The sequence below is a fragment of the Lissotriton helveticus genome, chromosome 1_2 (assembly GCF_964261635.1).
Source record: "Lissotriton helveticus chromosome 1_2, aLisHel1.1, whole genome shotgun sequence".
NCBI lineage: Eukaryota > Metazoa > Chordata > Amphibia > Caudata > Salamandridae > Lissotriton > Lissotriton helveticus.
Window position 1 is genome coordinate 213,332,104 of NC_136058.1, and position 18,362 is coordinate 213,350,465.

Consider the following 18,362-nt stretch of genomic DNA (forward strand, 5'->3'; position numbering starts at 1 on the left):
AAAGATAATTTTTGCACTGCACCTAATTACCATATATTTCAAAATATTTTCTTCATAGCACTCTAAGGCCCTTGTTGCATGGTCCATGCATTAGAAAACAATGTAATAAAATAAATTAAAGTACAATAAAAGTAAATCAAATGCAATAAAAATACATAAATGCATAACTGTTTCAGTACATTAGTGCTTGCATTCCGCTTTAAAAAAAAATCGACAGCAGTTTGCTTCGAACTGTTGAGGACCAGCGTCATGAATATTACCTCATCCCAAGCAATAGGTTTTTGAGGGTCAATTGAACATTTTCTTGCACCATGTATGACAAAATTGCAAAAAAATAGCAGAGCCTTTTGGGAGACACAAAACATGATAGGTGCAAATAGCCACCACTGAAACCTTTACCAAAATCACTAGTGAAATTCACTTCTGTGCTGCATATTTGAGGCACTTATGAACATGTTTTAATGGCACTATAAGACCAATAACATAAATTAAACTCAGAAGCCAATTAATTAATTTGCTGCTTTAAAAAAGTGAAACAAACTGTTTAACAAGTATTGATAACCTTCCTTATTTGTCAGTGTATACCACTCATGCTGGAAGAGACCATATGCCCTCTATTTTTGTCTTTCCCATGTTGCAGTGCAGTATGCAGTAATCCCACAAAGTCCTCTTGCCATGTCCAAATGCAGAGTTAGGTGTGTTTCTGGCCTATAGTTCACACAGGTATACTACATGTGTCCTCGTACACTGATATGGGTTTTAAAAAAGGCAGTGCTTAATTTGAGCCTGTGGTTTCAGGTGCTCAGCACCAGCACTTAATTGGCAACACCGGCACTTTGGCAGACTGCCACATGGTGGCGATGTTTGCCTAATGTTCAGATGAGCACAACATCAGTCAATAAACATACAAAATGACAAATAGCTGTCATCCAAACCATCCTCATAGCATTGGGGGCCTGGAATAGTCTGAAGTGTCACAGTTGTAGAAGTATGAAGGCCAGTAGTTGTGTTGGTATAGTCATTAGCACTGCTGCCGGGGACAATGGCTGGTGCAGGCTACTGTGGCCTCCTGACGAGGACCCGGAACTTAATTTTTTTAAACTGAGCACTGTGTGAAGGACATGTAGGAGTCTATCGGACTCCTGTGGAAAAAGGATTAAAAAAATGTGAAATGGGGCTGGTACTGCCCCCTGCAAATTGCAATTATACTACCCCACTCTTCAGAGTATATAATGAGCTACCACCACATAGGAGTTACATATTAAACACAACATAATTTTGCGAAGGAGATTTACTGCCTTGAGATCACGTTAGGGGAGAGAAGTGATAGTAATAGGACCCCAGAGCCAGGTCTGTGCCTCCTTCTGACGTAGCACATGCTTTGAAAGCAAGCAGCATTACCTGCTATGGTGTAGATTGCAGTCACCAACAGCAACAGGACTGTCGACAGGTAGAGGTCCCAGCCCAGGGCTATCTGGATGAAGAGTGCGCCGGAGAAAATATCTGCCTGCAATAAAGACAAGCAACATTTACAGCTGACAGCAAGAGGCACGGCATCAAGGGAATGCTGAATGCATTCATTGTTTGCAGTAATCATTATATATGCATCTTTCATTTATTGGTTAAAATACTTGTTTGTTTAAGAATGTGTGTAGAAAGAGAAGGCAAACAGCCATCACCAAAACATGAAACGGTGCTCCAACAGGCACTGCAGTGCCAGCAAGTGTAAGAGCAGGGAGGAGGGGCAATGCGGTGAGTGCAAGGTAAATTGCTTTGTAAATTCTTTCATTTAATTGTACCTGTCCCGTCATCTGTAAACATCCATACCACCACCCTGTCCTACCTCACCACTCTTACCGGTGCCGGCCGCGCCTGTGCTAGAAACAGCAGTGGGAGCGAAACTTATATTGTCCACACTGGCAAAAAAATGCATTAACTATGGAAATGCCATGAGAAAACAGGAAGATTGTGCGTTATGTACATGAAGAATGGAGAAATGTAGAGCACACCACAGGAATCTGATTTGACCTTGTGGAACTCTCTCCACCAAAAGAACAGTGTATCTTTCCTACAGGCAGTACATTTCTAGTACCCAAATGTCAGCCTGCAGCCAGACCTTTTCATCAGTAGTGTAACTAAAACCCCCACATCTCCAGTAGAAGGGGAGCCCCTGAGGTCCAGGGCCCCCCTCTGGCACTAGCAGGCAGAGAGCTTCTGACTGGGTTGGGAGTGTGGTTGACCCCTGCATGTACTTTGCAGGGGGGCCCCCTCATGTTTTGTTATGCCACTACTTCACATGACTGAAAACCCAGATGCTAACACAGAAATAACTCAACAGGCTTCTCCATCAGTGATCCTAAGAGCAAATATGACCTCCATGTAAGTGAGGCTGTCCTAAGAGCGAGAATGAGCTCTCTGTTACTGAGACGTGCCCTTACCTCATCATGCAATAACTCTCATACCCCCGGCTCTGTCATCACCCCACCAAATGTACTTATCACTCACTGGTAATGTCTGTTGTATTCAGGGCCACATTATCATTCACATCCTTGTTAACAAATGTGTTTCCTGTAAATGTGAATACATCACTCAGGTATGTATCCACTTAGCCTTGCACGACACTCTACTTCTCTTTAGGGCATTTTTAAGTCTTTAAAGCATCTCTGAATAGATGAGGTAAAGAGTGGGCTCAGGCTAAATTTCTGTTGCACCACCATAATTTTGCAGAATTTCATCAATATCTCATTACATTTGCAGCACAAAATGCCTCCAATTGAATCATTATGCCTCATGGCAAAAGTACACAGCATTCAGTGCAAAATGTAAGCATGGGGACAATGTAATGACAAGAATGCAAGTGGCTATTGTTCATATACCCTGTCATTTTGTGCATTTGTAAGAAATTGGATGCAAGGTCTGCACAAGTAATAGGCCCACAATTTTCCCTTTACTGGGAACCAAGAACCCCATCTTAGCACTTGACTCTCTCAGGGCAGCAAAGCAGAACAGTCCAAAGCCCACTCAAGGGTGGTGGTGTAGGCTAGAAATCACCATTCGCTGGCATGATATATTAACACTCAATAAATAATTGTCCAGTGGTTGTTTTTTGTTTAGAAAGGGAAATGTACATTTATTAAACACACACTACAAAATACTATGCATTAATTTTGTAAATATATACATAAGACAGATTCAAAATACATTAGATGACATGTGAAATAACTTTTGACCCCAAAAGGGTCATAACTCCCACAATCACAAAACCCCTCCTACCTATACCAGATAGAAACATCACAAAATAGGGGTGTATTATTTAAAATCTGAGCTCACCAAAACAACATATAAGGGAAGCCTATTAGCTTTGTCAGAAATCACCTGATCAACAGGATAAAGCAAGACTTTTGGCTTTGTTGAAGGTGCATCACATTAAACTGCAATGAATCCACATGTTATACCCATTATCATTTCACTGTAATCCATAACAACCATGTATAAGTGCAATGAATATAGATAATAAAGTATTTCAACATTAACAATCACAGTCAGCATAAATGGTTAATAAAGCATAAAAAATAAACATATGTCTGTGTCTTTTATACACAGGCAAGATACATAAAATTCAGTAATAGAACTAGCCCCTAGAGACCGCTGCACTGTCAGCTGAAGAACAAAAGCTTCAAGAATCGGAGTTCTGAATTTCAGCCTGAAAAGTTGGATGGGTCATAATTTGCTTAACCCTGCAAACGTGGGATCAGTTTTCAAAATGTACTTCTGGTTAGCTACTGTGACTTCTACAGACCACACACAGCACTCGCTGAATGTGTTGGCGGTGCCACTTCTGTCCTGGGGTCACCACTAGGCAAGAGAAATATGCATATAAACCTCCATGAAGCATTGTAGTATGCTTCCAGCCATGGAGAAGTGAATTAGATACCATGGGAGTCTATCCCACGCCCAGCATGTAGTTGGGAGCGTTTGTATTTCAGAAGCATTTCTAGGTAGGCCCTGTGGTATGATTGAGGAAAGTGGGTACGGTTGTGTCTGCAACCACTCCGGCTTCAGGAATTGCAGGCGTGCATCATAACGAAGGGATAGAGTTGGTAGCAGCCGGGTCATAGATGACTGCACCACCAGAACTAGTCACAACTATATCGTATTGCCCGCCTCAAATGATGTGCTGCTTGTAGATCACAAAAATAACTAAACAAATTTGGTTGGATGAGAGGCAATACATAGGCATAGGAACAGGCACTTAGGAACACAACAACACGCAATAACAAGCATTTACAGATGAATGTATTTATGGTGTTTTTATTCTTTGTTGCGCTTCACATGATACATTCAGCCAACGCGTTTCGCCCAAACATGGGCTTCTATATGGCAGTATGGTATTACGGTATTAGCCGCAAGTGAAAACCTGGAACCATTTCGATAAGCAACGTCCTCAAGCCAGCATGGTGGACGTCGCTTACGGACACGGTTCCAGGTTTTCACTTGCAGCTAATACTGTTTTGAAGAACTCCATACTCCAAAATACCAGTACAAACAACAACAAATGTTATTGTTTAAAATTATTAAAAATTATTACAACATGCATTTGAAATCATCGTTAAAAATTAGTAAATATTGTACTGAATTGCTCACAATGTAAATGAATAGACTGTACCATCAATAAAATCTCAAATAATTCATTTTGTTTGTACACTTCTTACTTGGCTAAGCTTTTCAGTATACACTTCCTATTCACTGTTTTCATGGGTCTACTTGTTGTAGGAGAGATTGAACTTTCCTCATGTATTTGACCCCCCTACATGCCAACATAGGAGATGATCCATCCAGCCATCGAATTACAGCTTGCCTGCATGTTCGAATATTCAGTTTATTAAAAATGTTCTTTAAAAACTGTCTCCTTAGATCTATAAGAGCTGGGCAAGCACATAGCAGGTGAGTTAGTGTTTCATTTTGATATCCGCATAGACGACAGTAAAGGTCAGTGTGACTACCTTTCCAGGATGGTAGCAAGTCCTTTGAAAACTGTAGGCCCAGCCGATGTTCTATGTATCTTTGTTTTATTTGTATATTAAAATGACTTTCCAAATATGGCTGTGGTTTTATCCCGGAATAGGAGTTTATTACTGTCCACCCGTGTCGTCGTTTTGCGGTGCTTGATTTGTCTTCCAGGTAGGATTTCCATTTGACCGCATTGTTTGTAATTTTATCAAAGTTATTTCTATCTGGCATCAAGTCCCATGTTGAATTGATTCCTAAACAGGTCAAGGATTGTGACAACAAGTCTCCCCAACTGTGAGTCACGTGCTGTTTCTGCTGGATATCGATTTCTTTCCAACACAGGTTGTCCAGTGAGCCTTCTTCTGATGCACGTATTTTATGACAAAGTTTCGCAAAAGTACCCATACTGCGAAACCTCTGATTCAGCAGGCCAAATTCTAAACGGACCTGCGCCGGTGATGCTGATTTTGGGAGATTTAAAGCTGCCTTGTATACCTTTGTTTGCAGGCTGTTTAACAGCCCCGCCTCTTTGCCACACCAGGTGGCCAATGCGTAAGACAAGGTAGGTAAGGTTTGCGCTTTTATCACTTTCAGCAGGTGTGTGTAGTTTGGGCAACTTAGTTTTTTTTGTAATTGCCGGTATGCATAAATCAGGGAATGTGCTTTTGCCTTCAGGTCTAATTTGTGTTCCTTGTTTGTTGGGCCTCGCCCCAGTTTCAGACCTAGGTACTTGTATGATACTTCCTCCTTTATTGGGGTGCTGTTTGCGTTCCATATGAATGTTGGTTTTTTCGGGTCTACGATGCGGACCACTTTGGTTTTCTCTTTATTCAGTTCCAAGCATTCGTGTTTCAAGTAAGTGACCAATTTGTTGATCATATTTTGCAGGCCTATTGGGGTTTGACTCAGAACAACAATATCGTCAGCGTACTGCAGGAAGGGGATTGGGATTTTTGACAGGTGCGGTGGATGACCTTCCCCGACCTGCATGTGACTGACGATGTCTGCCATGTAGAGATTAAATAAGCTTGGGGCCAGTACACAGCCTTGTTTTAAGCCCTGTTGTGTTTCAACTTCAGCCGTGATGCTGCTACCGTCTCCCAGTTTGACTCGTGCCCGGGTATCACTATACAAGCTTAATATTGCCTCCAGTAGGTTCTCCGGAAGGCCCCATGATCTCAATTTGTCCCATAGTCGGGTTCGATTCACCCTGTCAAAAGCTGCTCGCAGGTCTATAAAACAAGCATACAATCTCGTCTTCTTTATTTCCGCTTTTTCCTTCAGGAGAGCCAGAGTTATTACGTTTGTTAATGTGCCAGTCCTTGGCCGGAAACCCGTTTGAAACATAGGTATGATCTTTGTGTCTTCCATCCAGTCTTGAAGGTGTGACAGTAGGCATGACCCATATAATTTTCCCTCCACGTCCATCAGCGATATCAGCCTATAGTTCCCCGGCACGTTATGATCACCTTGTTTGAAAATGGGATGGATTATACTCCCGTTCCAGGACTTGGGCAGCTTGTTCTGTCTGTAAATTGAGTTAAAGAGTGGTGTTAAGTATTCTGCCCAGAACTCAGGGGAATGTTTGAAGATGGCGTTTGGAAGCCCATTAGGACCTACTGCACCCTCTTTTTTCAGGCGTTTTATTATTAATTTTAGCTCGCCAGCTGTTACTAGGGTGTCTGATACTGTATCTTCTGATTGTTCTAGTGTTATAGTTGATTTGTTGACAAAATTCCCTATATTCCTATTTTCGCAGTCCGGAAATGGCTTCTTTGTGTCTTTAGGTGGAATGTTTCGTGTTCCCAGAATTTTTCCCGCATGTTCAGAGTTTCTAGCTCATATTTCGCACTCTGTTTTACAGAGCCACTTTTGACCCTCCTCCCTGTCAAGAAACATGTTTTTGACGTGCTTGATCCACTTACTTTCTCCAATGCCTGCCTCCTGTTTTAGATAATTGCCCTTTGTAAGTTTATTAATGATACCCCAAAAAGTTCAGGCATTTTTATGTTTCCCGGCAATTAATAATTTTGACCAGATTTCAGTTTGGTATGATTTTTTTGCGTTATTCAGCAGAATCTTGTATTTTTTCCGCATGGCCTTTAATTTCGCCTTATCCGGTATTTTTCCACTTTTTATTGCTATTACTTGCTTCCGTACTTTGCGTGTGATTTTCCTTTTTTCCTCTCGTAAGGTATTATTATACCAAGGCTTCTTCCCGGTGTCATACCGTCTCATGGTCTGTTTTGTAGTTGGCGGGTTTCTGGTTAAGGCCTTACATAGATATTCCCATGTTTTTATCGGATTTTCTTTTTCCTTCGGTGTTAGTCTGAGCAATTCTTTTTTAAATTTGTCCATTGTCGGTTTTATGTCCTTTCCACCCCATTTCAGTTTACGTAGATTGAATTTTTCCGTATACTGAACGACGGTTTTTTGATTTTCAGTCTTGTTGGCCAAAATTTTTATTTTGGTGATTAATGGGAGGTGATCGCTTTCTATGCATTGCTCAACCGAGAACGAGCTTACCATCGGTGTCAAATTGTTGCTTATTATTGTGAAATCTATTGATGACTTCCGATTTCCACTTACAAAGGTTATAGGTATGACTCTTCCCCCATTTCATTCTTGTTCAAAATGAAGAGACCCAGATCTTCGAGATCATGAATTATTTTATCGTCTATTGTTAGGTTGCTGTTAAAGTCTCCTGTAATGATCATGGAATATGATTTGTAAGTGCTTTGCAATGCCCTGATCAAGGTTATCAGTGTTATCAGTTTTTCCTTTTTCTGTTTCTTTTCCGGATGTACATAAACATTAAGCACTAAAAGGTAGTGAGTGCGTGAATTTGAGTCCAGCCTCTCTGTAAGTTTTATTGCTTGTAACCAATTTACCCCAGTGTCCACTTCTTCCACTTGCCACCTATATTGTTGGGTGATGTACGTTGTTAAGCTTCCTCTCGGGTGACCAAATTTAGAGAATTTTTCGGCGAGGACATGAAACTCTATATAACCAGGGATGGAAACTTGGCACAAATTCCAAGTTTCTTGTAGTAATATTAGGTCATGTTTTTCCAAGAAGTTTGCGGTTTCATGGTCTTGCCCAATGTTGTTAAAGCCATGAACATTCCAAGAGCAGAGGCTGATCGTGTGTGTGTTTGAGCCAATGGGTTGGTTATTGCTCACTAGTTTTCCTGCCAATTCCTTTGGGCTACCAACTGTCACCTGTAGATGTAGTTTGTTGTTCTCCTTTGTGTTTTCGGTCTTGCTAGGAAGACTTATCGCTCAAAACCTTTGCGACCCAGGACCAGTCGGTGGTCTGTTCCCGGGTGCCACCTTGCTCCACTGATTTTACCTGTCTATTTTTTTTTGTGATATTTTTTGTGGAGTTACTGAGCGTGCACTCCTTAGGCATGTTTTTTGGCCGTTTCCCTCTTCCAATTTAGATTTTCCCACAGTTGTACTTTTTAAGAGGGGAAATGGATATTTGTTCCGTTGATGACACCTCAGCTCTATGCCCCATGCCTCGAAAGACATACTCGTAGCAAATATTCTATCTACTATGGCCTTGGATGACCAGGTAGTTAACGACTCCTCTATCTCTGGGTTGTTTTTTGTGCATTTCAATTCTACAGACAGGAGGTCTTGGGATGATATGTCGTCCAATTCTGGGATTTCTCTCAGCAGCCGCATTATATTCCCTCTGTTCAAAAAGTCTTTTCCCCCTGTTGTCTGATATTCTGGTATGAATGACAATTTTTCGTTGGTTTCTCCATTTGATTGAGGTGGCACTTTTGTTTCTTTTTTTTCTTGCCATTGTATATCATATGTTATTTCACCCTTTGCGTTTATTGTTCGCCCTTGCCCTTGAGTATTTATTGTTCTTTCTCCAGACGTCACCGCTGTTATTTTAGGATGGGCACTGGGCTCATTGATTTTGCTTGTATTCGACTTAATATCGGTGTTGTTTTTCTGTGTATCCGCAACTTTATCATTCTTTGTATATTTGGATATCTGAATACACGCTGTATGTTGGTCTGTTTGTTGAAGCCTGCAAGTACGCCCGTGTTCATTTGAGTTTATTTTTATCGGCGTTCTTCTTTTATCCCTTTCGTCGGAATGTTTTGTGATTTGCATTTGGTTATTTTTGTCGCCTACATCTTGTTTTGTTTCTTCGTTGATTGTGGCGTTTTGGGTCCGCATGTCTTGATTTGCTGAATTGGCCTCGGGTATTTGGTTTTCGTCTGACTGATGAATCATGACTGTCTGATATACACGGGCCTCTTGGCCTAAAACCCTTTCCTCGTCCTCGACTTGAGGCTTGTCTTTGCCCTGGGATCGTTTGTTTTTTGGTTTTTGAGTATTCAAGTTTTTATTCCCTTGTGTGTGTTTTGGTTTTTCGGAGATAGGACAGATTGATAATTTAGTAATCAGGCTATTCCCATTCTCTTGATTTAGTTGAGCTGATTGGTCTTGGGCCTTATCTGTATGTTTTGAAATGATAACTTCAGTAACTAATTTCTCTTTCCTTGAAGTGGTGTGGTGAAAGATAGGATACATATGAGTGTTTGTCGAAGGTTGGATTTTGAGCTGTACCCTCCCTTTCCTGGCGCGCTTTCTTTCTCGTTTTGTTAACTTTGTTTTTGTTTAGACCGTTGTACTTTTTGTGTCATCTATTTGGCCGGTTCTCTGATCTGAATTTTCTTCACTTGTCTTACTTATCTCTTGTTCCAATTCGCTGTTTTGGTTAAGATCTTTTACTTTGTTTGGACTCTCAAATTCCGCTTCGGCCTTCTTTACCCCACTGGGACTCAGTTTATTTTTAGTTTGTTTTGTTACAGCTGATGATTGAACTGCCTCTAGTATGTCTTTTAGTATTTCCGGTAGGTTTGCCAAGTTGTCCACTAGTTTGCCACATACACAGCTTGGCTGGTTTGTCTCTGTGTGGGGACCCTTATCAACCCTCCTTGGCAGCAGGGTTGCCATGTGGTCCAGCTTGGTATTAATACCTGAAATGTGACCAGCAATAAGGGTTATTAGGTCAATCTGAACATCCATTTTATCAGACTGGAAATTCAAGGCCTTAATTGCCTGGTCCAAGGTGTTTAATAGTGTTTTGCTCCATGGGGCCTTATAGAGCTCTCTGAGCGGTATTTCCAGGACATCTGGCTCCTCTTCTGACCTACTCATGGATTATATTGTAATTGGTGATGCTAGGTTTAGTTTGCTTTTTGACCATCCTTTAGTTTTTTCTTGACTTTTGTCCCGTTTAGTGGGGTTGTCGTCTGGGTGTAGTGGAGTAGATTCCAACCTTTCACTAACACTTGTTCCCTGTTCCTGGTCTTCTTCCAGTATATTTTTTACTTTCGTAACTTGGTATTCTTGTAACTGGGATTGGGTTTGTTTTTCTATTTGTCTGACATGACTTATGTCGTCAGGTAGGGAAAGAGAGGTTAGCCATGTGTCCTCCTGTATAGTGATGGGCCCAGCCCCCATTTTTCCCATTATTATTGGTTTTTCCTTGGCCTGGCCCTTATCCTTATCCACAATCTTTGTTTCCTTGTCTTTTTCAGGAGTTTGGGAATTATTCTTGTTTATCTGGGCTAATACCACTACTGGCTTGCAAGTGCCAGAATTACTCTTTGACTTGACAATGATCCGAGAGGTTTGTAGCTGATCTATTGTATTATTTGTTGAGCTGTTCTCAGTGTAGAATTTTTGAACTTCTTTTTTTTCCTCCTTCTTACTGTTTGATTGCAGCTGCTCGTTCTCTTTTATCCTTGATGCTGGTGATATTGGGCTGGGAAGGAGGGCTTGTTCCTGCGTTTGCCCGTAGATGGCAGCCATGGGGTCCTTTAGAAAAAAGAATTTTTGTATCCCAATATTGTTTTGTTTTGGGCTGGTTATCGCTAGATCAGGTGCAGACACTAGTCTCTCTCTTTGTTGTAGAACCTTCTTCTTTTTTCTACCAGTCTTTAGTGTGCCCTGGTTTGTTTCTTCTTCGTTTCTTTGTAACCTTACTCTTATATCCTGCCGCACTTTCCCGGATCTCATTCTTCCCGGCTTGTTTAACAAGGTCCGTCAGGTTACGTGTTTCCCGGCTCTCCGGTTATATTTTTATTTTCTCTTTCTCTCTCTTTCTCTTCTAATATGGATGATTGACTTATGTTTTGTGTTTTTCTTTTCTTTATATTTTCCGTACTACTCCTCCGGTCTGCTTTAGTTACCGGGCCTCCCAAGACCTTCCACAGTGCTGATGCAGCTGGAGTCTTGAGCTTCCACTCCTAACACTGCTTCTCCCGCTTTTGTCACTGGTGTTGCTGGTGTCGCTAGTATCTGAAGGTACAGATCCACGCCACCTCCAGCTCTGTTTCCCGCTCTGCTACCCGCTCACCTCCCAAGCCTATCTGCTCCTCTCTAACTCCCGCCGCGAGTCCGCTCCTTGCCAAGTCACCACCTCAGCTTTCAACAACCTTGTGCTAGGATATGGCACCAGGAGTTGAGGGGCGGCTAGATCACGACACACATAGAGTTGGAGCAGCTGCCGTCAGGGAGGGACAGCGATGTGTCGTTGCGGTATATAGCGGTATATGGTGGAGTGACTGCTCTCTCTGCCGTTGCAAAGTGCTTTAGCGTCAAATCTCGCCCGGGCAAAGCCCTTCTAGCAATCAGTCTCACCCGGGTATCTGCACTCAAATCTCACGAACATCAACTGTTATCACACTGTCAGTCAGCTTTTATCGGCGCTCCTCTCCTCCTCTCCTCTGCTGCAATGGGCAATTTGGCAATACTGAACAATCCGAAAAGATGATTAAAAACGCCTTCCATACAATTGCGCCGCTTGCTAAGGCTGACCTCTCACCCGAAGTTCTGCTGCATGATGAAGTCCTGCCGGCTGTAGTCCGTAGCCCGGCCCCCGTGAAGGCCCCCACAGGGTTGAAGAACCTGATATTGCTGGTCCTGGCCCTCCTGGCCCCCTGCGGACACCCCTGCGGACATCCCCAGTGAACCGGGAAAATACCGGGAAATGCCAATCAGGCTCCGTCAGCTCAGGTGGACCTCCGCCTCCTCGACTCTTGGTTCTCGCCTTCTGACCTTCTGGCGCCTCCACCACCGTCCACGTCTAGGGGGGGGCACAGAGTCTCAAAGACACGAGCGGGGGCTTCTCTGGGGGCTTCTCTGCTCGTGTCTTCTCTGCTCGTACTGCGGAGTATGCTGGCGTCCCACTCGGCTTCTGCCTCGTTTGCCTCGTTCGCCTCGTCACAGTCCTCTGCTGCCCTCTGCTGTCAGAAAGCCAGTTCCGTCTCCAATCAAGCCAGTTCCGTCTCCAAACCAATAAAGACTCCCCAAAATACCAGTAGAACTTTGCTCTACCATGAGCTTAATGTTTATGCACTAGGATTCGTTTCTAATAATCCTCTTGGACACACGCGTCACAGGGCACGCCTATCGTAATACCATACTGCCCTGAAGAAGCCCATGTTTGGGCGAAACTCGTTGGCTGAATGTATCATGTGAAGCGCAACAAAGAATAAAAACACCATAAATATATTCATCTGTAAATGCTTGTTATTACGTGCTCTAGTGCATCATAATGAAACAAGTGGTGTGCAAAGTGCGTCTGCACCACTAAATAGCAGAGGTAAAAATTGGAGACATTAAACCCTTGCATTAATTTGGCAGGGTCAAGGTTTGTCAGTTGACTCTGGGTTGTTTGCGACCCATACCAAGCGCATTAGCATGCCGCGTAGGGTGTCATAAAATACATTAGTCAAGTCTATCGGGATGTTGAGGAATAAGTATAGAAAACAGAGTAATTCCACCATATTTATGATTGCTATTCTGCCCGCAATGGATAGTGGAAGTTTAATCCATTGATGTATTTGGGATGATAACTATCCATTGTGGGACCATAGCTGTGGAGCCCAACCTCAGTACTTTAATGGTGGAGATAGGTGCCAAGGTATCTGGTGGGTCTGTACACCATTTTAAGGGAAATTCTAGGGGACAAGAGGCTGTGGCATCTGTCAAAGGAAAGATTTCAGACTTGTTCCAACTAATTGCAAGACCTGTTAGCGCGCTGTAACGGATTACCTCACAAAGTAAGGCTGATAGGTTGCTCTCAGGGTCCCTGACAAATAGCAATATGTCATCTGCATACAGAGAGGTAGTGAGGTGGCCACTGTGGAATGTAGGCCCCTCATTAAGTGACGCTCCAGGAAATGTTGAACTACGGGGTCCAGGGAGTTGATTAATAGAAGAGAAGACAGAGGGCATCCCTGCATAGCGCCGCAGGTTAATATAAATTGGTCGGTTAAGGTGCCATTAATTTTTAAGCAAGCCAGCTGGGTAGTATAAACTAGGCAGACACGCTTTCGAAACTCATTGGGAACTCTGAGTTCACTCAATATAGCAAATAGGAAAGGCCATTCTAGCAAATCAAAAAAAAATTCAGCGTTGAGTAAAACTGCTGCAGCAGGGAGCTCTGGATCGATCTAATTGAGAATAGCAATATGGTCCGCAAATTAACCGATTCGGGACAAACTCCAATTGTAATGTAGAAATTATTTTGTCCATAAGTAGGGAAAGGGGAGTGGCAAGGACCTCTGCTAAAATGTTATTATCGTGATTCATTAACAACAGTAGCCTATAAAAGGTGCACTTGTATGGGGGTCTGCCTAGTTTGAGCAATTGTCAGAGGGAGGCTTCCATGCATCAGGGACTCTGCGTATACATCAAGCAGGTGTGCGGCCAGTATCATTCTGTAAGTCCTAGAGAGAATTCCAGTAAAACCGGAGGAACGTGTGCCGCTCAGATCGTCGATGGCCTGTAATATCTCTATGCATGAAATAGGGGAAGCAAGAAATTGCTGCTGTCCCGTATCTAGCCAAACCATAGCAACCTCCGCCAGTTAGTTTGTGACTTTGTAAACTAAAGTATCACATCGTGATGTGTATAGCTGAGCACAACAGTTAAAAAAAGCATCAATTGTATTGTTGCAGTTGGTGACGGAGGAGCCATCATCAAGTGGGAGGTGTGTGATTAATGAAGGCTGATACGCGGACGGAGTAATGCAGCCAGAGTACCGCATGGCCTCTCCCCCTCACCATAGAACCGAGCCTGCGCATATTTACCAAGGAAATTGACCTCATGGGTATCCAACTCCTGGAATCCCTGCATTATGGAAGCATGCTGATGTAACAACGAAGGGGAATCATCGGTCAGAGTTTGTCTGTCAAGGGCCTTCAGTGTCATTTAAACTGTTGCCAGCTCCCCTCGTATGGAGCTCAGTACTCCGGAGTGCTTGGCTATGCTTACCCCTCTGATGTATGCCTTAAAGGTACCCCAAAGTGTTGAGTGTTGTTGTACAGTTCCCATGTTGAGTTGGAAATTTTAAATCATTGTGTCTCACACTTCAGCATGGAAAACATCATCAAGCAGCGCATTCGTGGGGAAGCGCCAGGGTGTGCGAGGCAGTGTGGGCTTGGGAAGTTGGAGAGTGAGGAGCACTAGGGAATGGTACAACAGGGTTCTGGTGAAGGGTTCAATGTCAGAGAGTGCAAGTATTTAATTTTGGGTGAGATATCAATGATCAGTGTGAGAACAGGATACATGTGGAGGGGAGAAAAAGTGTAGCTCCTGGTGGACAAGTATTTGGAACATCAGGCACCTGCAAAGGGAGAGGATTGAATGAGAGTGGAGAATGCCTGGAGGGAGTAGGCTTTGGTAATATGGCCTGTACCTGACGAATACACAAAGGGCTCCCGAGTGTGATTAAAGTCCGCCCATAAGCACTGTGTGTGCCTGCATTTGAATAATGGGTGTGGAAATGTCAGCAAATAATTTCAGGGCATCCATGTTGGGGGCGTAAATGTTAGCCAGTAGGAGGGGCATGTTACCTAGCGTGCCAGAAACTAACAGATAGCGACCTTCAAGATCTGCTGTTACTTCATGTTATACAAAAAGGATCACTCTATGCACTAAAATAAAAACACCTCTTGAGTACGGGCAGTAGTTAGCGAAAAAACTATTTTCCCACCAATTGGCAATGTAGCAGTTAAGAGAGCGAGAAGCACAGTGGGTTTCCTGTAAAAAGGCTGTGTCTAATTAAGTACAACAGTACTTGACAGCCCTTCCTTGGGTTGGATAAACCCCATACATTCCAAGTTATGCATTTTAATATCACATTCTTAACCTCAGCAGTGAGCACCAGCATTTAGAAAGGAAGAGAAAAAGATAAGGATATTGGCACATGAGTACTAAGTAAGGCAACTTCCATTGTGTATTCATTCCCTTGCATAAAATTCAAAGCAATAGTAACTAATAATTCAATATAGTAACACCCAAATCCCCGACCCGCATCGGATAACTAATACCACGCTACAGTTGAATCCCATCAAAAACACAACTAACCGGAGGTAGAAACAAATAAATTGAGTCATCCTTGGGGGGGGAGGCAGCACTCAGGGGGGAGCGCCTATTTCCCATGGTATGTTAGTGTAAAAGAAGGCCTTATGAGAAACGGAGGTAGAGTCTGTATAGATTTATGCCAGCACAATAGCAACAAGCAACCGTCCAAGCACCATGTGGTCAGTCATATATGTTAACAGTTCTTAAAAACAATATCAGGCCGGATAAGCAGGATGGGGAATGGGCAGGAGAGCAACCCCTCCCCCACCTTCAGCCGGCCAGACCCATCCAATATAGGTCTGCTCCCAGTACTGAATAGCCCCAGCAGCAGGATAAAAGATGTGGGTCTTGCTGTTTACTTGTACTCGTAGTCGCAATGGTTATAGCACAGAGTATTTTATATTAGACTTCTGGAGAAAGTGTTAAGCTTCAGTAAAGTTATGCCGTGCCTCTTGCACAATTGGAGTGAAATCAGGGAAAAAAGCAAACGTCATACCCTGATATTGTAGTGCAACTTTGTGTAGAATTGCAACGCAATCCTGATTGTTGAGAAGCTTGGCAATATTCAACCGGGAAGGTTCTACAGCCACCGGTCAAACCCCAAGGGTCCTGTGGGCTCTTTCAATTGCAAACGTGTATGAGAGGGCTTCCCTTTCAAAATGTTCAGTGAGTAGATGTTCCACATGTGAGCTCATGCATCCGGTGTTTAGTGGATTCCGCAATTCCAGCTATGCATATATTATTTCTAAGCAATCTTGCATCCAAGTCTTCTGCTTTCGCAGCAGTTTGAGGATCCTCTTGAATTTATGAATGTGCTTGGTGGCTGAGGAGCCTGCAACTTTAAGAACCAAAATGTGGTGTTCAGCAGTATAAATGCATGTTTCATGCGGTTCGGTTTGTTCGTGCATGTTTTCCAGTCAGGCCGCAAGTGTATTCAAGCAGGTGTCCACTGATCTGCACCTTGGGTGCAGTTCGGCTAATATAGTCGCTGTGCCCTCCGGCGCCAGAGGATCCAGCTTAGCGGTGTCCGAGGTTGCCCCACGAGAGACCTCCTCGTCCCCACACATGGGGGTCTTCGCAATATCAAAAGAGAACGGGAGCTGACGAGGGTCAGAGTACCCCAATATGAAGGCAGGTAGTAGAGAATTAGGGGCTGTAACTGTTTGGAGCAGTTGAGGATCTGCAGGTTAGTAGGAGAGAGAGCTACACCTCTGCGTTTGGTAGAGCCAGGGGTTATTAACATTACCGCCAGTTGTCAGTGAATTAGCACCTATTTAAAGTGCCCAATGTGGTGTCCCACCAACAATGGAATCGTCGTGTCAGCATAGATTATAGGTGAGGCTCAGACTTCCAGAGGACAACAGTAAAAAGTAGCAGGTCAGGCAAGTTTTTGACCAGGGCAGCCCGCCAGTATACAAATCAGAATGCTCTGCGAGCCCGCACAGCCAGGACTGCTAGGAGCATGCAGCTGGTCAGCTAGGAAGAGTGTATAGCAGCTCACAGCATCAGCTGGAACACCATGCCACAAGGGTGATGCATCCGGTAAGTTCCAGTCCGCTAAGATTGTAGTGCTTCATTCCGGCAATTATCAGTAGCTAGTCGCCGCCACATATCGCTAGCAGGGCCGAGGCCAGGCTAGCATAGATCGGCACGAGAGCGCACCATATAACACAACGCCATGTTCAGTAGTGCAGCTTATTGGTGTGGAATGGTGGATGGTTCTGACATTCTCGAGCCCGCCAGCCCGAGTGCCATGAACTGGAGTTGCTTAGGCTGCATGAGCATCAATTATGGCAGAGCGGCTAGGAGCGGCTGCACCGCTGCCCTCAGGCTTGCCCGCAAACCCTATCAATGCAGGGCCTCTGAGGGAAACATCAGGCCACCGCCAGCTGCCAAGCCGCGGCACCAGGGCTGGACTGGCTACAGGGCCGTTTGGATTGCTGCCAAATAAATATTTTTGGTTTTTGGAGACGCTTCGTGGAGCGGCGACGGCGGTGTGTTGGGGGCCATTTGCACTACCTGTCCCAGGCGCCCGTGGGAGTGACCATCGCCTGCACCAGCCCTCCCTTCCTGCCCAGGAGCATTGAAAAACAGCTCACGCCTCCTGCTCTGCGGGAGACGCTTCGTGGAGCGGCGGCGGTGGTGTGTTGGTGGCCATTTGCACTACCTGTCCCAGGCGCCCGTGGGAGTGACCAGCGCCTGCACCAGCCCTCCCTTCCTGCCCAGGAGCATGGAAAAACAGCTCGCCCCTCCCGCTCCACGGGAGACGCTTCGTGGAGCGGCGGCGGCGGTGTGTTGGGGCCAGGCGCCCGTGGGAGTGACTAGCGCCTGCACCAGCCCTCCCTTTCTGCTTGGAGTCTCTTAAAGGTCAAATGCCACTTCCGCCCCACAGGACGTGCGCAGGCGTGCGCCAGACTAAGCTCGGGCAAAGGGTGGGCCGTGTGTGGCCGCCCGGTGCCGGGAGAGGCCGGGCCGGGCCACACCTCTGACATTTGATAGCAGCAATGGGTAAGAGAAAGAAGCATTGCCCTGGGGTGCATGAGGGGAACCAAGCTAAGGTCGCTAGGAAATCGGAATCCATCATTACATACTTTATTTATTTATTTTATACCATTTTTAAATGGGGGTTCAATCTAAAGAAATCGCTAACGCTGAGAAAAGAACTGGGCTTGGGCACCGCTAATTTAGCACCTGCGTTAGCATACAATCAGACTCCTACCATACCCTTGGAACCGAACATTGTGATCTGAAAGGCCCCCACAGTGGTTGAGCCCCATTCAGGTCTGTCAGATACACTGGCGGCGACAGAGATTCAGGAGGCACAGGAGGACAAAATTTGCGATGTTCCCTTAAGACAGCCACCCGTTAAGCACAGAGCCGCGAAAAAACTATGAGGAGGCAAAAACCTGTAGTTGCGACCCATTGTTCGGACCCTAGTTCGAGGGA

General features: G+C 44.4%; 1 protein-coding gene across 1 annotated transcript in view; it reads right to left on the reverse strand.

The window, feature by feature from the left end:
• LOC144799863 (sodium/glucose cotransporter 4-like) overlaps positions 1-18,362 on the reverse strand; it is an 807,114-nt gene that overhangs the window by 505,696 nt on the left and 283,056 nt on the right. The window contains exon 5 of the mRNA XM_078671455.1: positions 1,402-1,507. Within this exon, the coding sequence (XP_078527581.1) occupies positions 1,402-1,507 (106 nt within the window). The remainder of the gene's footprint in view (positions 1-1,401; positions 1,508-18,362) is intronic.